Source organism: Amblyomma maculatum, chromosome 1, assembly GCF_055883805.1.
Source record: "Amblyomma maculatum isolate TAMU_Amacu chromosome 1, ASM5588380v1, whole genome shotgun sequence".
NCBI classification, from domain to species: Eukaryota; Metazoa; Arthropoda; class Arachnida; order Ixodida; family Ixodidae; genus Amblyomma; species Amblyomma maculatum.
The window spans coordinates 85,966,614-85,989,622 of NC_139344.1; the positions used below are offsets into that span (position 1 = coordinate 85,966,614).

The window sequence follows — 23,009 nt, forward strand, 5'->3', positions numbered from 1 at the left end:
CATCTTCCCTTGCTCACCCCCACTCACAGACTAACACACCCCAAATACAGATCCACTTCTCTTATTTTTTTGTTTCCCTGTATTCTTTGTGGCCATCCCACTCTATGCGAAGGTATTCCCGCTGTTCGGCCATGCTGAGCAAGGAGCTGTTTCAATATTACAGAAACCTAGAAATTTCGGCGGCGCATTCAAAAGCGTTGTGCAATGTGTAGAATCACTACCGCTTTCGGCGGAGAAAGCTTGTTTTTTAAGAAACGGGTAGCAAACATCTCGAGGGAGACGTGTGAATGGAAAGCGGAGTTTCAATATTTAACGTTTTATTAAAGTTTTAACGTTTAGAAGTCGGTGAGAAGGGGTACCTCCAAGAAGCTTTCTGTAGCACTCAGCTCCCAGATGAGACAAGGAAACAAAAGTGTGTGTGTGTGTGTGTGGGGGGGGGGGGGGGCTGAAATGGGCTGTGCCTGCGGCCATTAGCCTAGCGGGGTATGACAAATTAATACAAAAACATCAAAATCAAATGGAAGTTTCATTCAGTTGATGGTCAGGAAATCATATCTACCGCTATAGTGTTTGGCACCACAACATCCAAGCGTGCCGCAAGCGGATTACAAGGGCCGTTCAGTTGTTCAACGTCCGTTTTGTGGTCTCCGGTAATGCCAATCTCGCGGTATCTCATCGTCGGTCGCGTAACGCGACTAGGTCCGAGAGGAAACAATAACACCTTCAGCTACTAGCACCCTATCAGCTGCCTGTGCTATACGCAAACGAACTTTTATCCGCCTGTGCTATACGCAAACGAACTTTTATTAGCATCATTCTGTGTCCTCGTATGATCCAAGATATCGAATAGATTCTACCAAGTGTTTTCCATTCCCGGCCCCATTTTGTCGTGCTTGTTTTTTCGATGCCGCCATTACTAATAAATGTTCTGCCACATGATCACAGTAATTCCCACAGTGGCTGCGCTCTCAGTGGCTGCGCTGACTCAGACGCGACCTTTTCGCGCGCATTCTCGGACGAGACGGCGCGCTCTTGAACGTGACATTCTTATCCTAGGCAACCGGTGCCAAAACATGCTGCTGGCCTCGACCAAAGTCAAGGAAGCAGCTAGTGCAAGGCATAACCAAGCGCGGCGAAAGAAAACAGGACCATCGGCACACCACGTTGTCTCTCCTGGAAGCTGGAAAGCGCCCAAGGCTTCTTGCTTCTGCCCTTCCGGTGGAGTACGGCGCGAAAGGGATCTCGTTTCAGCTGACAGCGGTGGCCGCACTGCAGGCGAGTGCGACGATGCAGTTCTCCAGAGGGGAAGAATGGTCTTATGTCGGTTTATTTAAGAAAGCCTCGGCGAGGGCTTCGAATGTCAGCTCAGCCGGGACACTGCGCGCCGGTTCCTTGCAGGCTGCGGTATTTAAAGGTGACAAGCGGGGGTCTAGGAAGGTGCAGCGGAAGGACTAAGAAAATACTGAGGGAGAAAGCATCGATCTTCGTCCTACGTAACTGTGTTATGTTTTATTTTTCAAATCTTCCGCGTAAAGGTTGTGCTCTGACTCAATCAAGGCTTTGTAAGCGTTGATCGAAATTTTGCAGTTAGGGAAACAAAACGCTTCTGTTAAATGCTGTACAAGTTGGGGGTTGGGGGAGGAGGAGAGTTGTGTTCGACGGGACGCACATCTTGCCTCAATCGTTGGTTCAAACAACGAAGGTGGTTTGAACCAACGATTGAGGCAAGATTTTCTGACATTTTCGCATTTAAAACGGGAATAACTCAAGGTTGAGTTCCCGCTAAAAAGTGTCAATAGTAGGCCTGAATCTTTGGAAACAGGAAGGTCCTCGAGCATGGATTACGCCTTGTGGATTTGCAATAGCATAAACTATAAGAAGTGAAAAGTCCCCTAAACATTTCACTATTCTTGCGTAATGCCCCGCCGCGGTGATTCAGTGGTTATGGTGCTCGACTACTGAACCAAAGGATGCGGGATCGAATTCTTGAACCTTTCATTCGAATACCGGCGCCTTTGCTTCGTGTGGGCTGAATTTCCTTCGCGTCCGTCTGGCTTTACTGAGAGTATCCGGAGGCTTTTTACACTCGATGGTTGTCCTGGTACAGGGCCAATAGACACTCATTATTCAGGCCGAAATTTCTTGACGAAAACGGGACCATAGCGGTGGCCGGTTTTCTATGCAGACGAAAAACAAGGCGGACGTGTGCTGTGCGATGTCATTACGCATTAAAGAACCCCAGATGGTCGAAATTTCCGGAGCCCTCCACTACAGCGTCAATCATAGTCTGAGTCGCTTGGACGTTAAACACGTTAAAACAAACGAAAATTCTCTTGCGTAACGACCAAGGGCGCATGGAAAACATCTACTAGTGAACATTGACGAAAAAGAAGCGAATAGAAGACCTCATACGCGCCAACGTGTCCAAGTGACTTAAGTTGATAGCAATAAAAGCATGTGTGCATAAGACAATTTTAAGAAAAAAAAAAAAAAGAATCAAATGTCGTCTATATGCAAACACTTTCATTTTTGAATGGTCAGACTGGTATAAGTGATGGCTCTGCTCTCAGGTTACGCTAAAAAAGCGTGCCATAGGATGATGACAAAACGTGGCGGCAAATGAAATGCAGCCTCTTTTTCTTTCTTTTTTTGATTAAGTCGCGCATATCATTTGCGAGTCATTTGATGCACTTCGCGATCCAGGCTGCCTCTTTTTTTTTTTTTTTGTTCATCACCAAAAAGAATTTGTGCCGTATAATCGTAGAGAAACATTTGCATAAAGAAAAACGCATCGAAAATGCGCTGACGAGGTTGCATTAATGCATTGAAGACGAATATCCTTCGGACGTCGCGCACGACCCAAACGATATTTCCACGGCAGTCAACCTAATGCTGTACGTGGTCCATTTTGTGTCAGTGATTGTTTTCGTAAAATATTACCTATGAAGGCCGGAAGATAGCCGACTTACGAGCGCTACCAAGATTATATTAAAGCTGGCGCTTATGAATCCCAGAGTAGAGATTGCTGCGCCGTCGCTAAAATTAGGCCCGGTGGCCCACGAAACGCATGAGGATTCACGAACGAGAAAACCGGAACAGCCTAACTTTAGGAAGCGACACGGAGGAAAATGTGCCAGAAGAAAATGGAGCTTATCAGCGAGGGCATCAAGAGAGGCGCTTGTTTAGGCAGAGCTGGCTGTGATTTCGCAGTGCTCTTCCGTCGAAAGCTCGAACATTGATGCTTACTTGTACCTGTTCGAAAGTGATAGGCCATGAGGAATGTGTGGTCTCATTTTTTATCATACAGTGGCTATAAAAAAGGTTCCAACACGTTCGACACTAGTTTTTAATTAAAATGACTGAACTAACTTGGCTGTGCTGTCTTAAGCTCTGAAAAATGAAATTGATAAATGGCATAGGAACCGTTCCAGCAGATTCAATGCTTGAAAATGCTGAAATCGAGTCAGTCAGTATGACTGCGATGCTCACAAAAAAAAAAAAGTACTACCACCGGCATATGCCTAACTATGGTTTCTTCTTTTTTTTTTAATATATTCTTGGGATAAGGATTATACCCTCTAATGTGTTATATTTTCAGCTATAAGCTCTTTAAGTCACTAGAAACCTGCTCTGTGCGAAATATTTCGCTTTCATATTGATCTCGCATTGTTGGGTACTGTGCAACGCGCTCACCACGCAACCAGGATTTGGTAGCACTTGTCATTTAAGCAGTGGTGCCCGTGCACGCCAACGCGTCCTCCGAACTCGCTAACATATTTGAATTCTATTCCAGTGCACAGAGCAGAAAAACATTTTTCCGTTCGAAACCTCAAGCGCACGAACGGTTCAGGTTCATTTCTTCTGGACACATATCTACGCACTTAGGCCCTTAGGGCAACATCTACCGTGTAACTAAACACTCTGACTTCAATGGAGGAAATATGAAAACCATTTCTATGAGTATCTAATTCAAGCATTGCCCGGAAAGCGTCCGAGGTCGTATTCATAAATATCATCTTTAGTGATCGTGGAACTGGCCGACGCGCTTCTTGCTTGCTGTTCCTTCGCGCTTCATTCATACAGCGCTCTTAGAAACGATGCGAGTATACAGGGTCCTGGTGACAGTTGTGTTCTTCGTTGGAAAACTGAAGCCGCTCTGTTTGAGACTTGATAATTCAAGTTCTCTACTCTTTTTGTTGTAAGCGAGAGAGGAAAATCTGTCATTGTGGCTAACGAACAGCCCAATTAAACCCCTATAGCCTGGTCAGGTTTTTGGAGGCGGATAGCCTTCCCGACCTGCGCTAGTCGAGAGACAGCGGCATATTATGCCACATGGAAAACGCTCAAATAAAAGAAAGAAAGAAGAAGCGTTCGTGATCACCACTGTTATGCGTGGAAATGCGATCGGTTAAGTAATAAATAACCACATCAAATTTTCCTGGCATAGGTAAATATCACATTTCTTTGTAAACGATCACAGACCACCACAAAGAATTCTTGCTTTCACAATTCTGTGAATAACTTTGACAAAATGGAGGAATTAGCACATTAGCGAAATGGGGAGTTTGATAAGGTGGTCATATCTGCTATATCTCAGCTAGAACTTTTTTCATGGTGCACTTGTTATTCAGTGGGCGCAATCGAGGACAGGAGGTCAATAAAGCATTTGCAGAACACTGGTAAATCGCCGTCCGAGGATTAACGCGCACATAATTCAGCGCATACAGTCGTCCCGATTAGGCTTCTTGTTCTCATCTGACAAATTAGTGTTCGTTGTGCGTTATAAAAACGAAACAGTATTAATTATCAACAAGACCCCCCCCCCCCCCCCCCCCCCCCCCCCCCCAGCCCGAGTTCTTCACGTGCCATTTGGGTTGCTTGCGAACTGAACATTGAAGTTTAGTCCAGTTAGATGAACATCCATAGGAAGAAAGCGCTGGGCAAGGTGTCAAAAAGAGAGTACTTTACGACAAAAACAAGATTATTTTCTTTTCGCTTTGCTAAATTTTTCGTCACTTCATCGTGTTTAGAAGCCAGAAGCGACTAGGTATTTTTTAACCGACAGTTGCGTAATATGGCCACGGTGCAATACTTGGAAAACTTAGGACGTAATGTTATCTCCAGTGATTAGGCAGTCCCTGATGTATCCCCCCCCCCCCCCCTTCTTTTTTTTTTAAACTAAGAGAGGAAAGCATACCGCGCTTGCAGCTTGTCGTCAGGCAGTAGCCATACCTGCGGTTATTATTTCACCCACGTGGAAAGTATTCCGCTGTGATACGATCGAGGCGGCAGCTTTTTACTTGCGCCTTTTGAATGGCGATTCGTCGCCTCTAACATGAAACTACAGCGCGCCATTAACAACTATTGCGCACATCTCAGAAATATGTGAGACCAAAGATATTAATGTTTCGCTGTAGCTTCCTTATAGTATTCTGCGGATCTCAAATATGCATACTGTACGTTTCTGAGCTGGGATGAGAAGGTTCTGGTTTCTTGAGGTGGGTGTTTTTCGGTCAGAACGCTGACATTTCTAGCGGATCAGCACCATACCATCCTTTTTTGTACGACCTAAAAATTATCGTCGCGCAAAAACTGGCTCGATGCGACATGAAAGGGAAGCTCTCTCCAGAAAGCGCGGTCGCATTATAACTGATGGATCTGGCTGCATACATCGCCCACTTGACGCTCATCGCGGGTACAGCCGTAGTACGAGTATAATTTCACTGCTGGCTCTCTTCCTTTTGCCGTTCGTTTCCCCGTCGCTTTCCAGCTTTTGTCTTCGTTCCCCCTTTAGCTTCTGCCAGCAACACAATGACACCCTTTCTGCTAGCTGGCTTTTCAGCTCCCTTGACATTAGCATTTGCCATGCGCGCTCTCGACCGCATTGCGAAGGCTTGTTGGCCTTCCTTCTGGTAAGGAATACGGGACGCCGCCGAAACTGCGTCCCGTCGAGACGCCAGAGTGGAGCCTCGAGGATCAATGGGTTGCAGTTGTTCTTTGGTGCGACTCTCTCGGGGGTATTTTTGTTTCTTGGGCACCGTTTCTGCCTTCTCCTGCTGCCCCTCTTCTGCCTGCCTTGTCTGTCTTGCTTTCTACTCCCAAGGATACTGGAGCTCACCATCGCCTGTGCCAACTATTAGTGCCACCATGGACGAGTTGTGATGAGAAAAAAAAAAAATTCTGAGCAAAGAGTGGCTGCTGCCTATATGCTAGTTTCACTGAGAGGAAGTTTTAGCCTGTAAGGCAGCCACTTTGAAGGAACGCTGTGAATTCTAGGCACAACATTAATTTTTGGCTGACTGCTGCGCAGGAACGAAAATATCGGTTCGAGATTGCGCGAAACAACGAAAGAGAGAGAGAGAGATGTTCACAGTGGTGTAGCCTGCAGTCGGTAGTGACGGCGTGCCCCCTACCGTGGCTTTAATATGCGATAAAAAGGCATACGCACAGCGCCATGCACCGCGCAGTAAACGAGGTGGTGACATGTCGCGAGGGCGAGTCCGAGATTGTTGCAACCGTCTCCACTGGTCGAGCTCAGACTTAGTGAAAGGACACGTTAGCAGAGGGAAGCAATGGCAGCCTGCACCTTAGGGCTTCGTCTGCTGCCGAGCCGCTGGCTGGCCAGCCGATTGTTCAGATGGTTAAGAATTTTGTAAGCACACGTCAACTTTGGAGAGAGGTGGGATGCGAAAGGGTTACCGCCAGAGTCAGCTCAAGTGGTCACTGTTGAACTAACTCACGGCAGCGGGGATGGAATGCGGCCACCGGGACATAAAATAATAAGGAAGCGAAAGCCGCAAAGTAAATGGGTATATAGTTTAGCAAAATAGAAAGCTGGGCCAGTTCGTAATCATTCATGTTAAAAACGGGGCACATACAAATGAAGACACACAGAAGAACGGTTATATGCTGCGGCTTAACACGTGGGAATGTTCACGAGTGTCCCATACTAAAGCTCATATGAGCGTCGACCAGTTTATAAACGTGTTCTTAGTTCACTCTATGCGGGAAATATCTGCAAAAAAAGAAAAAAAGAAACTAAGTCAACCTGTTATGTAAAAATAAAAATACAGACAAAAGGTTGAGCCATGCGTGAAGCCTTTATTCGTAGAACTAATGCAAACTACTGTTGTCCTTTGAGCAAACTTCATATCCTATCTCACTTTCTGCTGCCACTGAAGAAATAGAAAATATTGCTCTAATCAATGCGGGCTACGAAACTTATACTTGCCTGTTGACGCTTTTATGTGTCCGACCAATGGTGTAGAACCGTTGCTTCTTAAACTTTTTCTTATATGCATATATATCGCCTTCTCTGCTCGTTACTTTTACTTCGTAATTGATTACAAAATTAAGTTCGCGGAAAATTAATGTCTGGCTCTTAACTTTAACCAACTTAACCTTTGGTTAGAACAAACCGAAACCAGGTTTTATCGAGAAACGTCGAGTTTTGTCGAAGTTTTCGTGTTGAAGGTTATCGTTGAAGAGAAACAATTCATAAGGATTACTGTGGAAGGACAGTGGCCAACTACAAGAAAAGCTTTCATGATAACTAATTAGCAGAAAAAAGTGAAAGTGCACGAAGCAAAAGATGGAAATTTTAGGCCTTCCACATTACCCGGTAGCTCTCAATGCTTGATAGTTTACGAGAGCAAGAAAGAAAGGTGAGCGTAGTGCGTGCTATGTACTGAATTTTGCACGAACGGTCTTGTTGAGAACGATCGGGAAACATTGCGAGCCTGCTTCTGACACACTTTGTGAGCCGCCAGGCAACGATTTTATGGCCACCTTAGTTATTGCTTACGGTTATGCAAGCTTCTTCGTGGCTTCAAGCCGGGATTCTTTCACGCGCAGTGCTAGAGGCTTATATATATGCCCTCAAAGAGATAAGCGGGAACAGATGGCCGAATGTTATAATCCTATATATAGGTGCTCCACTATCGAGCTCCCGCAAACGTCGATAAGCAACGAAACAAGGCTGCGCAGTCTTTAAGCTCGTTAGCCGGTCTGCTTAGAGAGCTGTAGGGAAAGCATTATTTGGTGCCTCACGAGTTGCCTTTGTAGGACAGCAAAGGATATACAAAAAGTTCCCCCGCGAGAATCGAGCTTTAAACTATATAAAGGTGGCTTGTTGTGAAAACAAAAAACAAACAAAAAAAAAACTAGAGAAATTCGCACTGATTACGCATTCCGTTGCTCAATTGCGTTAGGAGCAACGACACGGTCAGACAGTGAACCGGGGAACATAGATGTTTTCATTCAACGTCTCTGTGCTCTTAATATCGCTCCACATATGCGTTAAAAAAGTTCAGTTTATAAGTGGAGGTTCCACTTATAACTGGAACTTTTTTGACACGTATGTGGAACCAGATTAAGAGTGTAGGGTAAGCTTGCTTTTGCACCCTGCAGCGATGCTTCTCGTAACATCCCTATCCCCTAACTTAAACAAACGCCGCGTAGACGTCATCCTACTGGCGTATCGCCGATGGAAAACAATTACGATTACGTCACTGTGTAGCGTTGCTTGAAAGTCTGTGCTAGACTGTGACATAAAGCCAATCGAAAGGAGTTGCGGTCGAGCGTGGTTACGCGTTAGCAAAGCTAATGGAGCACCACTTGTGGAGACCGAGGACTATTTATATTCACTCACTTTTCTTACTGGATCAGCTGGCGTCATAAGGGCGGGACTACAGTGTACGGACTGAATTCTTTTTTTCTCTGAAATGAAATTCTGAACGCGAAGCCTTTTAAGCGCTTTTATGAACTGGCTGTTTGACCTCATAGCAATACCCGTTACTTTAGCTGTAGCATTAGTATCGCATCCAACATGTTTCCTTGTACAGCAGTATTAGTGACTTAGGCGTGACGGAAAGTCACTTTAACGGACTTCCACATATAATACAACGTAATACAGGCCACCGGGTTTGGCACTGCGCGAAGTGATCGGGTTCTTGTAGTTCCCATTACATATGGAGTCCGATACATATGGAAACAGGCCATGCTGCATGGTTCGGGAGGGAGTCTATAATGGCCAGTATATTTTTGACACAGCGTGTGCATTCTATTCCACACCACCAAAATGGACAGTGTAATAATAGTGGAAGAAATGTTCCCTGTACTTTAACGTTGTCTCCCAAGCCAAGAACTTTGGAACACGATTATATAAACCATCATACGTTTTTCTTCGACGCTGGTAAAGCGGACAAACAAACGAGCCTTTTTTTTTCTTTTTTTTTTTTTACATTCTGAATGCTATTCGTTGAAACACTGATGGGCGCTTTGTAGTGCGTGAGGTAACTGTTCAGTTTCATTTTTATTTCTTTGAGCTTGTTTTCATATGATAACATATTTATTGTGGTATTCCGTTAATTTTTATATGATCGCGTAAACTTTATTGAGTTTTTGTTCTCTGAAAGAACGAATAGAGGCGAAACATTCGCTGGCTTTTAAAATTTAAATGCGCTTTTCGCCTAACAAAACGAACAATGATTACTTGGGTAGTGGAGAGAAAATGTTGAGAGAGAAAAGTTGCTCAAATGATTCTTAGCAAACACAACACACCAAAATGAAGTCGAGAGCAACAAAATGTTCTGCCATCTGCAGTTTTGTGCAAACGGAGTCTACCATCACTGCTTTCCACTGGCAAGTCGTTTAGTCTTCTATCTACAACAGCGTGGACTACAGCGACACCGTGCCTCCGCTTTTTGTAGTGACAAGGAGGTGCCAGACTGAACGTCCTGTGCCCTTCAGAGTCTCGGGGTCGCCGCAGTGAACGCTGAGCTTTGTGGGATTCAGAAAAAAAAAAAAATCTCTACATGGCGTTTTGTCGTGCCGCATGACATATTGCAGCCTACAGTGTGCTGATGTTGAGCAATGGCCTGGGAGTTTGTATTATGTCTTGGCCGCATTTGTTCAGAAAGTTCCTTTTTCAGCTCTCCATTTCTTTGTGCACGCCAAGCTACCCGCTTTGAATGCACCGGGATCTTCTGAGGTACATAAGATACTCAACATTATTTCGAGACTAGCCTATGTGTATTTTTTTTTTTTTTTTTTCATTGCTTATGTTTGGAAACCTGTACAACTTCAGCTGTCACGAAAGAAGTCGACAACTCTAGCTTGCTATTAAGCTCCATCGCGTTAAAAGATGCGAAAGATGGCCTCGCTTGTGACCATCGCTTCCTCAGTTTAATTCATCGCATTTCTCACATGAGCCCTTTAGAAGTGGGTGAATTTTGGTCTGTGGAAATGAACTTCTGATTGGGGAAGCACAGGAGGCGGTGTCGCGATTAAGTAAGAAATCAGAACTTTTTCCCCGTGTGCTCGATGCTTCAAGAGTGGAAAAAATCGCAGGCATCACTATGAGTGTAGCTTTCTTAGTTTGGTAAGCCAAATAGTCACCTTAGAACTCTCTTTCGAAACAATATTATTGTTGTCACAGCTCTGGGGAGCATAATATTTTTTTTTTTTCAGGGCGTTTTGACGGTTGTTTACGTTGCGTTCAGAAAGCAGTTTTGTACAAAGCAACCATAATAATCTGATAGCACGACACACCACTCTGTATACCTTCTTGTTCGTAGACTGTTAGGAAATCACAATGAGTGGCTGCGTAATCTTCGCACCAGCTGGAGATAAAGGCGCTGCAGTTGATTCTTCCTTCGCATTACGAAGCCACCATTATTGTACTTTTTTTTCGCTCGGTTTTCATCATACGTTCAATGGCAAGCTTGCACAAAGTCGCAACATTGTGTACTACTCAGGATCACAATCACAGAACACATTCACAAGTCTAAACCTTGTTCATGATTTCTTTTTTTTTTTTTTTCATTTTTCTCCCAGCAACTGCTTATGACCTTCACCTTCTACGAGCCGCAAAGGAGGCACGACAACCAGTTTTGTTCTAGTTTTCGTGCCCGCGCGAGCCGCAACCCTGGCGCCAAACCCACGTTTGGCGGCCCAGAGGTGACACGGCGCCCGCGTGGTTACGAAACAACGCTCGCCGTGGCGCAAGAGCGGGACTCACCCTTTGAATGGTGAGAGGGGAGTTGAGGTCGAAGCCACCCTGGAGCCGGAATCCCCATGGCGTGGCGCTAAAGTCCCGCCGTAGGTTGATTGCAAAGACGCCTCCCTTCTGGTAACTCATGATTTCTGCTGCTTCTCGGGCTTGGTTCTACCGCACTAGGCGCGAGCGTTGCGCGTACACACGGGGTCGATGGTGACACGGGGCTTTGTTTGCTGGTGAGGTCGTTCGGTCGTCGTCACCACCTCGTCGCTTCTTCGCGTCTCGCGGCGTCGGAGTCGAACTCGGGAGCCAGCTACGTAGGGCCAGCGAAAACCCCCTTCTGGAACGCCGGGGCCGCGCTCCACCAAGGAGCTTTCGCCCTCACCTCACCCCTTCCCCCACCCGCTGCCGGCCGCGCCCCCTCCTCTTCGGTTTCCCACCCCCCCCTCGAGCAACGGAGGGCGCGCCCTCAGCGCTGTGTGTATCCTGCTCTTCCCGCCGACGTCACCTTCTCCCCCTCACTGCACCGGCCATGTTGCTGGGCTAGGGTCGCGTGCCCTCCTCCCGCTAAAGGTCGGAACGCGCGCTCAGTCGGGTGTCGCTGCTCTAGATGCCTCACTCTCTCCCACCTGAATGGGCACGCACGGAAAGCGACCGTTATCTACCGTCTACCCGAGGCCGAAGGCACACCGCGGCTGGAACAACCGGTCCACATGTCGGCGCAGTGTCCTTAGCGCCACCTCCAAACTTGTGGCTGTCGGGCTAGGTCTGTTTGACTTGATTACTTAATCTGTTACTTGATCCTTCCCGCCCCCTCCCCCTTCACACTTTTCGCGTAGCCTGTCCGTTTGTTGCACAGTTCTCCGCGCGCCAGCTTGCCAAATTCCAGGCGCCGGTTGCTTTTGTTTTCGACATCATTAGGCGTTGCACTCGGTCGCTTTTAAATAAACACAGTAAAAAAAAAAAAAAAAAAAAAAAGAAACAAAAAAAAAAAACCAACAGACGAGTCCACTGGCACAGTTAATAAACGTAGCTCTTGTATTCGTGACATAAACTGGAATAAAAAAAAAATACAAAAATAAAAACACCAGTGCATTGTAACGCTGGAGATTGCGGTACATCAAGCGTAAAAAAAAAAAATATATTTATATAATATCATATTGCTTTCGGCCCCGCCGCGGTGGCGCACTGGTTAGGGCGCTATACTGCTGTAGCCAAGAATGCGGGACCGAATCCCGGCCGCGGCGGCCACTTTTCGATAAAGGCGAAAAACAAGGCGCCCGTGTGCTGTGCGATGTTGGCGCTCGTTAAAGGACCCCAGGTGGTGGAAATTTCCAGAGGCCTTCACTGCGGCGTCTCATAGCCTGAGTCTCTTGGTGACGTTAAGCCCCATTACCCAAACCAAACTAAACCAAAACATTCTGATTTCTCATCATGTCCAGTAAGTTGGGAGACACTTCTGACGTAAAGCTACATAATTACGAACGTAAACTGTGTTCCTTTCTTCATTCGCTCCACTAAGTGGACATTTACTGGTTTACATAGTCAGGAACCTATGCTTGGCGTCGACTTGCACTTGAATTGTTGTAATTGTGCGGAATCACTCGCAAAAATTCGCGAAACTTTGTGTAGCCGTGCTAAATGAATGCTCACTTTCGCAAATAGTTTCACTGGGCAGAAAAATATGAGTAAATGCTTTGCGGGCATTTGACATTATATTGTGGTAATAAGCAACAGCAAGTAATCACGAGTTAAAAGGAATATCTATACCTTTTAGCTCATACGATGTTATCTCAATATGAAATTTTTTTTTTTTAAATTCTATATGCGCGTCATCTCAGACATGTCTTCAATGCACTTGTCTCAGCGGTTTAACGTACTGAAACAAAGTGCCAGTACTAGAAGCGAAGGAAGGCAGCAAAGCTAAACACAAAGAACGGAAGTGGTAAGCTCGTCTTAACTCTTTGTCTTTTAGCGCCGGTACGAGGTTTAAATGTGTTTTGAGCAACTGTATTAAATAGCCCTGAGGTTCGCGTTGCGTGTCTCTAACAATTTCTGAACTCAAGGACCACCGTCACGACTTTAAAGCACATTTATGGCTACGTCGAAGCCACTGACTCATTATTCAAAGTTGAATAAAATAAATTACAGAGGAAAAGAAAGATACAATCGTAGTTTAACAATACCAAGCACGTAATGAGCACTCTTACTTTGGTGGTGGACGTTTACAGACGTATATAATGGCTTAATAAGTGCCCAGATAAGTAATTTCGCTTGTCACCTTATTTCACAGGCTTTACGTACTGTTGCAACATCCCGAACAGTGCGCACGCATCTTTTGAAGCATCTCAGCTGCATAGCAAGGATCAGAAAGACTTGGTCTTTCTTGGGATGCTTTCTCTTTTCGCTCATGATCATTTCTCTGGCAACTGGACATTTAAAGTACCGGCGACAAATAATACTTCTTCAACAAGCTACTGAACAAGCGCAACATGAACTTGAAATTGCTTGGAATAAAGCTCAGCCTTGGTCAATCAGTTGGCAACAATTCTGCTCCAGTTATCCGTGGGAACGGCAACATCGTTTAGAGCTCTTATTCGAGACATACAGTGGCGATAAAGGGATGGAGTGACTCAGAGAAGAAATATTTTGTGGAGTACTGTTTCTGTTCTATTATTGCCTTTTTCAGGCGCACTGAAGAGCGCGACCCTTCAAAGCTTTGTGATACCGATCCTGCAGCGCAAGCAAGAGAAATACACCGCATATTTCTTCTGTTACGTCAGCGAAGCGATAAGAAAATGAGGTTGCAGCAGCGATAAAAGGCTTCAGGAGGGAATCAAAGAAAGAGCGGCAGACGGGTGCTGAAAGCGGAGTGTACTTGACAGCGGCCTGCCTGACCGTCCACTGGAATGTATCCAAGAGCACATCTGGAGGGGAAATCAACTGGAACCTTGCGACCTACGCTCGGTGACCGATATGGTTTTTTCGCGCCGAGAGCCGCTTGAAGCACGTATTAGAAATCCCGTATTTGATATGCGTCACCGAATATCGGATCAAGATATTGTACATGATTATGTTTTTTTAAACGTAAGAAGGCACTCTTCCTTTTCCAATAATAATAGGTTTAGTTTGGTTTGGTTTGTGAAGTTTAAGGTTCCAAAGCGACTAAGGCTATGAGAGACGCCGTAGTGAAGGTCTCCTGAAATTTCTACCACCTGGGGTTCTTTAACGTGCACTGACATAACACAGTCCACGAGCGTCTTGCTTTCCGCCTCCATCGAAAAGCAGCAGCCGAGGCCGGGATTCGATACCGCTTCCTTGTGTTCAGCAGCCGAGCGCCGTCGTCACTGAGCTACCACGGCGGTGTTTTCTATTACTAATACTGCTGCCTCTGAGGCTTGAGGAATTTGCCGTCTACATCACTTGCATCAACTTCATTAATGGCGTGATCTTAGCGAGATCCGGAAGTCAACTCCATCCTGGTATTGTGCTTTGCAAAAATCGATTATGTGGCTCCCTCTGGTGATCTGCTGCTGTGGATCTGTGGTTAGGATGCTCGGCAACAGACCCGGAGTACTCGGGTTCGAACCGGACTGCGGCGGCTGTGTTTCAATGGAGACGAAACGCAATTTGTTCTTTTTTTTTTTTTAAAGCATTGTTGGGTGCGTTGTCGCTCGTACTGCAGCAGAAGGCGCAATAATGGACGAGATAAATTTGTATGGCTTGGTTTTCCCCGACCCCTTATTCCAACTTGTGAAGCCAACGCCTGAAAGGACTGCGTGATCAATGCTTGGAATGCACTGTGGTTTTAACGCGAAATCAGTTAATGGCTCATACTCGCTGCCATGATTCGTAAGTTATTGCGCTCTGCAAACTCAACTAGTAACTCCCCCCTGCTATTCCTAGAGCCAATTCCATAGTCACCCACTGCCTTGTCTCCTGCCTGTTTTTTCCCTACCTTGGCATTGAAGTCGCCCATTAGTACAGTATACTGCGTCTTTACTTTTCGCATTGCCGATTCTACATCTTCGTAGAAGCTTTCAACTGCCCTGGTCATCATAACTACATGTAGGTGCATAGGCCTGTACAACCTTCAGTTTATACCGCTTATTAAGCCTTAATGCGATGCCTGCCACCCTCTCATTAATACTATAGAATTCATCGATATTACCCGCTATATACTTATTGACAAGGAAACCTACTCCTAGTTCTCGCCTCTCCGGTAAACCTCGATAACACAGCACATGCCCATCCTTCAGTACAGTATATGCCTCATTCGGCCTACTAGCCTCACTAAGCCCTATGACATCCCATTTCATACCTTCTAGTTCCTGTAAGAGCACTGCTAAACTAGCTTCACTAGCTATATGGTTCTAGCATTAAACGTTGCCAGGGTCAGTTTCCAATGGCGGCCTGTCCAGCGGAGCCAGGCTTTCTTATCACCCCCTGCTGCGTCACAGGTCTGACCGCCGCCGTGGTCAGTTGTTCCGGAGCCACTGGTGACTGAGGGCCGGGGTTTTGTGGAGCTTATCATGAAAGGTTGCGGCCAATTACTGCACCAGGGTGGCCAACTCCTGTTCTGGTGAGGTACTGCGTTGCCGGAGGTGCTCACCGGCATCAGGTCGTACCCCAAACCTGTTTATGCAATTCCATCGACACGCGGATTTTTTGTTTTTGTTTTAATCCGGTGGAGAGGTGGAGAATTGCGCGGCACCGGGATTTGAACCCCGGTCCTCCTGCATGCGAGGCGGATGTTCTACCGCTACGCCACCGCTGCACCTATCTTTCCGGCCACGATCATGTCACATCTTAACTAGTACTAGTAATGGTTTTTGATAACTAGTCACTAACTGGTACTAATTAGGTATTAGTCATGATTAACTAGTCATATGGGTAATGACAGAGATGACTATGGCGTCATCACAGGGTGACGTAATGACCGGAATTTAGTCATGACTAACTAGTCATATGGGTAATGACAGAGATGACTATGGCGTCATCACAGGGTGACGTAATGACCGGAATTGACGTCATAATGATGTCATATTCGGTCATGACGTCACGGCTGATCATGGCACCACCAAACAATACACGCATATACGAAGCTGACCTCGTCAGGCGTTCGATCCAGGCGTCTGTGTGGCGCCTTTAATTTGGCGTTTCCTCGAACGCCCCACCACACAGCATATAGAAGCAGACGCAGTACAGCACGCGTCAGCGGCTTCTCAAATTGGTTTACAGGAAATAAAAGGCGCAGTATCTCAGTCCGAAATCTCCGCGGACCACTGAACCGAGCTGTAATGAAAAGGAGGGAGGAGGTTAGAGTGAATGAAGAAAGAGAGAAGTGCCGTAGTAGAGGGCTGAGGACCATCGCGCTATTAAGGCTTTCGCCTCATCGCACTTTGGTGGGCCAAAGTGCACCCTAGCATTTTTGCTTAGCTTCTGAGATCAGCACCTCAACACGCACAATCAACATCCAACACACACACACAAGGTTACTTGCGAAATGGAATGGGGGTGACGAAAGCTACATTTCTTTCTTTTTCCCCTTACAAAAGACCAGTTTCCAGTTAAAGTAGCGTCTCTTCGGTTGGAATGCAGAAATATATCGACGAAGATAAATTCAGCGCTCCTTAAAGAAATCAAGAAGAATAACCTGAACCTAATTTTCTCTATTTGGAGGAGAATAAATTTTGCGCATTCAGAAGTTCCAGTTTCTTAGCATCTATAAGGAAGCCATTTGAAACGCGCACGCATGCGCGCAAGCGCATGCTAATGCAATAAAAAAACATCCATTTAGTTTTGTGCCCTCGGCACAACATTCGCTATAGTTGTGCATATATATTTTTTATATTATATATTATATATGCATATACCTATTTTTTATCCAGTTCCCTGGAGCACAATGAGCACAAAACGCTTATCATTTATGTTAGTGGTGCCACTAAGTTTCTACATATTGAACTAGCATAACTCATACTTTTCACTAATAGGATTACTAAGGGGGCGGAAATATATGCGAAATATTGCTCAGAAACATTGATTGCTTCTATTACCTTGTCTAATTATTATTTATAATCCAAACACCAGAGGGCTGTATTGGGCATTCAGGAATTAATGTGATATATATATATATATATATATATATATATATATATATATATATATATATATATATATATATATATATATATATATATACATATGTAATAAGTGTCTCACCCTTGTGTCTACGCTCGCACTAAGCTAATAACTTCATTAACTAAAACTACATCTCCTTTGCCTGTCGTTAAGACAAACTTTCTACGTATAATCGGCCGTTTTTTTTTTTTTTTTTTTTTGAAGGCACTGTTTGTAATGTCATACTGTGTTTGTTTATTCTTCACTGATATATTCAAACTCGGCCGAGCTGCTTTACGAGGACTAACCTTTTGGATGCTCTGAAATGCCATCAGAAAATCATTAGCTTGGCGGCGAATGAAGAGGCACCGGGCTGGCCGCACAGTGACGCTTGAGCGCGTGTACGAATGAACCCTGTGAATGTCCGAGATGCGACACTTGGCTAAAGCCTGGCGTGGCCTCGCGCTCGGCCGACTAGCGGTGCGTATGCGCGACGCTGTCAGCGGAGATGTGATCCGATTTCCCTTCTCCATAGCTAGTCACTGCAGCACGCGCGCGTACATTTGTCCGTCACCACGCGCTATACAGATTTCCCGCTGTCGCAACGCGACAGCTGGCCGCGCCGCCGCGTCACTTGTTTTTGTTTGTTATTATCGCTCCTCATTCCGCGCCACAGTTTGTCTCGACGGTGCCAGAAAAGAATCCGGGTTGCGACACTCCTTGGTCTCCCAGCGGGCGGGATTATATATACATCCCAGGAGCTTCGTAACCGGCGCTGCTGGCTCTGACCCCATCCGAGACACTGTCCTCCGGAGCTCATCATCATCATTGCCACTGCGCCTCCGCTTTTCCAGTATTTCGCTGCAGCACGTCTATGGTACAGACATGCGGCGACATTATTAGCTCCATGGAAGCTAAGGATTTATTTGGGTTATGGGGCTTAACGTCCCAAAGCGACTCAGGATATGAAAGACGCCGTAGTGAAGGGCTCGGAAATTTCGACCACCTGGGGTTCTTTAACGTGCACTGACATCGTACAAGCCCACGGGCGGCTTGCTTTTCGCCGCCACCGAAAAGCGGCTGCCGAGGCCGGGATTCAATCGGGCATGCTTGGGCACAGTAGTCGAGCGCCCTAACCACTGCACCACCTCGGTGGGGTGGAAGTTAAGGAGGAATGCTAGGGCTAACTGAAAAAAAAAAAAAAAAATCTCTTCTCTGGACGGGCTATGCTGGTTGACAGCACTGTTGCGGTGTGTCTACTCCTGTGGGTGTCTGACCCCGTAGGATGTAGCATTTGAGGGATACTGTCAACAGGTGCAAGCCGTTCAGTATGTCAGGTAGTGCGTACAAAAGTGTAAATATCGCTAAGCAGCCCGTGTAAAATTTGCAATAGCAACGTTGTAAGATGCATTGGACGGTTTACGTTTGCTCTGCTATCGTTCAAATTTGCACACAACACGAGTGCAATGAAAAACGCTCCCTTATTTATTGCTCATGTTTTTTTTTATATAGTACATGACGAAAAAGTGCTCATTTTACGTATGGCTAGGCAGCGGCGTCGATTTAATATAGTTCTTTGTCGTGAGACAATAAGTATACGAGGTGACATACCACGTATCCATATTGACTCTAACTAAAGCACAATTATACTTTCTTATCTTTTTAATAAAAATGCCTGCAAGGATTTTACGGCTGTGGTGATTGTTCATTCATCGTATTCTTCTTGCGGAAAAGTGTCGATTCTGAAAAATATAACACTCAGGGACAAGGCTGCACTTGTCGACATATCGTGGCAATAGAAAGGTTCAGTCAAAATCAAAATTATTGGCTTTGAATCAACACCTTGTCTAAAATAAAAGAAAGTAAAACGACGACCAGAGTTGCTTGAATAGTCGACATCACCCCTCTTCCACACTCGTATCACACTCCAACCTCAAATTCGAAATATGTCCTTCACTACTGCTGCTTGAACGAGCATAATTTTTCACTGGTCATTGTTGTGAAACTAAGGCGCTTTTCTTGGAGCACCGATTCGGAACTGTTCGGAGCATAAATTCGGAACTGAAGTAAGAGAAAAAGTAGTGACTTTAATCTTTTCACATTCCGCGTTGTAATAGCAACTGGTACTGTGTGCAGCGGTGGCGTAGCGGTAGAACATCCGCCTCGCATGCAAGAGGACCGGGGTTCAAATCCTGGTGCCGCGCAATTCTCCACCGGAAAAAAAGAAAAAAAGAACCCCGCGTGTCGATGGAATTGCATAAACCGGTTTGGAGTGCGACCTGATGCCGGTGAACACCTCCGGCAATGCACTCCCTCACCAGAACAGGAGTTGGCCACCCTGGTGCAGCAATTGGCCGCAACCTATCATGATTAGCTCTATTGCAGCTAGCACAGAACCGGGTTAATTGGAGAAATATGGGAGAGGCCTTCGCCCTGCAGTGGGTGTAGTCAGGCTGACTATGATGATGACTGTGAGGCATAAAAGCAGTGATAACAACGGCGTCGCCAATTCATATTCCTCCCTCCCCTCGATGGCAGCTCCCAGCCCAAGGACCACCTGGCTGCATCATGCGACTTCAAAGGCTGAATTGCCGAGAGAACTCTCTCCTGGCCCATCAAGGATTTCATATTCGTTGGCTAGTTGGTGGAAGTGAGAATTTTCTGCTGCGACGTATTACAACACCTACGCCGATCAACGCGAAGAAAGCGCTCTATACAGCTATCGTGGTTATAAAAAAAGGGATGGACGATATATTATGCTTACATCAAATGCGAAATATGTGCGTTAATGCTACAGTTTTCACTTCAATTTCGGTTCAAGATCGTTCATACCGATTAGCCCACATCGGTAATATACCACATCACGTGAAAGGCCACCCAACAGACATACAGAGCCCCACTTTCGGCCATAAGATATGATCTCGTGACGTCACACAAACCACTGACGCAGACGCGGGCGGGTCGCACGAGAGTCGCTGCTTCATGGACTTGGAGGCTTCAGACATCACACAACGACCAAATAGCCAAGGTAAAGCTTTAGTGCTAGCACACTCAAAATGAGATTGAAGAAACGAATTCGAACTTTTAACCCTTCTCAGCCGTGTCAACCAGTTTTGATGGTCGCAGCCGAGTCGAGAGACACTATATCAAGTAATTCCCTTCGTGCCTGATTGCTAGTTAAGATTAGGCGCGATCTGAGCGCCTATACTGCTCTGTACCCGTCCAGCTTGCCTATCTTGCTGCATGGAACTGCGCAACCAGGCGCAGAGTGGTCGTCATCCTGGGCAACCTCTCTTCTGCAATCCCTTCCACTGGGCTTGCCTCCAAAACACGTTGGCTCAAGCTTCTTGGGGTTTTGTTTTGTCCGTACCGAGACGCCGCTTTTATCTCTCCCTTCCATTCGCGCCCCCTATGTCTTTCTCCTCCTTTCTTTTTGCCACTACAACTGGCTCTCCTTCCAAGACCTCCTCAGCAGATTCGCGTTCGGCCGCTCGGTGGGGGCGACGCCTGGCAGCAGAGTGCGCCGCTCAGAATAGCAGCCTCACCGGCCGTCAGGAGACGCGGATCCTCTTGGCCAGCTGTAGGGCGAAGCATCCCCAGCAGCTCTGGGCTTCGAGATAGCAAACAATATCCCGCCGATGCTGCATCGAAGCTGGATGGGAGAGGCTGTGCAGTTAACGGAGGAATCAGGGCGGTTTGTCTGCTACAGTGGAACGATAGAAAGAGTCGGCTATATCGCTGTCTGAAGGTCCTTCCTTGATGGGGTGCACCAACGCGCGGAAAGGAAGAAGTTTAGTGGCGAAAGATGTTGGTCAAGGGCATCCCACCTTCGGACGGCTCAAGAATGACCGTTACGAAGGAGCGCGCTGTTTAACTGTGCCAACATCTTTGCCGTCAAAATGTACAGTCTCGTTTACATAAATATGTTAAAAGTACCGGAAGAGAAACCATGCAAACAGCCATAGTTCACCGCTGTCGCCAAGTCTGCGTTGGAATCGCTATAATGGGAGAACTGGCTGAAGCCTGGAAGAGCGGTATCCGTTACAACTCTCTTCTTAAAAGGCCGTGCGACTTTTACACCTGCCCATGTTTCTGGACCCCCATTTTTGCTCTTAAGGAGCAGAGAAACTTCGGAAATGTCGGCAGCCTCTGCGGATGTATTAGAGTACAAGCTAAGCTCGCAAACTGTTGCGCATGGGACGTTTTAAAAATTCGCGCGTCCAGCCGAAGCGTGAGGGAAGGAAAACTGCTGCGGATTGTGATCATTGGGTGCTCGCGTAAATTCACGTGCGCCGTTCTGAGTATTATTGCCTATGTTTCTGTATTTTGATATGCTTTTGTTTGAGGGCAACACCAAATGGTCGAGTGAGCCTGTTTAATCAACTAGGGTTGCTTGAACACAATGCAAGCTGTATAGCTATATCTGTCTCATAGAGCATGGCGACAAAAGGGCTCGTCACTTTCATGGTTATGAACATGAAAATGACATGCACAGGTGTTCAAGAGAAAAACAGGTTTCAAGGTAGTACGATTGCAAGACCGAGCAGTGAATAACAACAACAACAACAAAAAAAAAGAATGGTCGTTATTACAACAACAATTTAACGGACGATATAGCATGTTCACGCCAAATACCAATTAGATGTTCTAGTACATCGGGGTTTTAACTTGGATTTGATTGCGGCTCGAGGCTTAGTTTTCAAGCTCAAGCAAGCTTCAGGCAAAGGTCGTCGCAATCTGTGATTGGGAATCATAATGGTAGCACACTGTATATTATTAGGCTCCGCTTTGGGAAGACGATGCGCCATAGGGTTGTTTAAATCCATAGCGCACCAGTGACAGTTGATGGATGCAAAGTGCAGCGCGAGCGACTTGCAATTGAAAGCGCGAGGTGCTCAGCTGTGGTGTTGGCGTAGTGGCCTTATACAGTGGCGAGCGAAGATGATCGGCGGGCGCCCCCCCCCCCCCCCCCCCCCCCTTCCCACTTTTTCAGTTTGAATCCCACTCGCATTGCAGAACGGCTAAACTGCTGAGTGGAAGCTGAAGTGCTTCTGCACTAAAATTCTTGCTGAGCCGGAAAGTGCTGATCTATATGAATCGCCCTAGTGATGACGTCAATGTCTTCTTTTTCTGTTTGTATACGTATGAACCAGCATTGCTGCAAATAATTAGGAAGATGCCTAAGCTTCGCCTTAAGAGTAGACGTGATAATGCCTTGAACACTGTCTTTTAATTGCTCCATTTTCATTTTTTCTTCTTCTTTAAAAGTTTTAGGTTCTTAAAATTATTACCCTAGCATGAGTACACCTCCCAAACACATGTTAGTTATCGGTCCTATCGAACCCCAACGCGTTCACTGTGTGCCCATCTAACACGTTTGGTACCAATGCGTATTGGGGAAAGGGACCAACTTGAATTGAGTAACAGGATGAGTTGGTGTAAACTGACTCACTTTTGATGATTCGAAGAGTATCGATTGTTTTGTGCAAGAAATAAAACTGACATAACGAAAGACACTTCGTGGTCTATGCGTTACGTGCTCGTCTGTCGTACAGAAGGCATGGGCTGGAACCTCCGTGACGAAGAATTAATTTTATTAACTGCGTATTTTTTTTCTCGGCACGTTTCTGGGTTGCGATTTTGAATTGTGGGTTATGTCAACGGCTTTTCTGCTGAACGAGCCCAAAAAGCTATCGCGTGAAATAGGTATTTCGAGAGCATGCTTTTTTGGGGCTGATTTTCTCGGGGTTTGTGAGGGATGGTGGCTGCTGTAATTCAATGAGAATTTTTTCGCAGGGCTCTTCTAAGCTTCAGTAGTGCATCCACGCTAATACTGAAGTGCATGTTTACTTTATTTTGAAAGTGTCAGCGCCCTTCCCGCAAGAAGCAG

At 46.0% G+C, this 23,009-nt stretch overlaps 1 protein-coding gene across 2 annotated transcripts in view; it reads right to left on the reverse strand.

The window, feature by feature from the left end:
• Window positions 1-23,009, reverse strand: part of LOC146203016 (uncharacterized) — a 97,253-nt gene that overhangs the window by 59,251 nt on the left and 14,993 nt on the right. The window contains exon 1 of one of the 2 annotated variants that reach the window (XM_084588495.1): window positions 11,021-11,358. The exons of the other annotated variant lie outside the window; for it this stretch is intronic. Coding sequence (XP_084444621.1) covers window positions 11,021-11,140 — 120 coding nt within the window. The 5' untranslated portion in view covers window positions 11,141-11,358. Of the gene's footprint in view, window positions 1-11,020; window positions 11,359-23,009 lie in introns of those variants that run through there. 2 annotated transcript variants of the gene reach the window in all.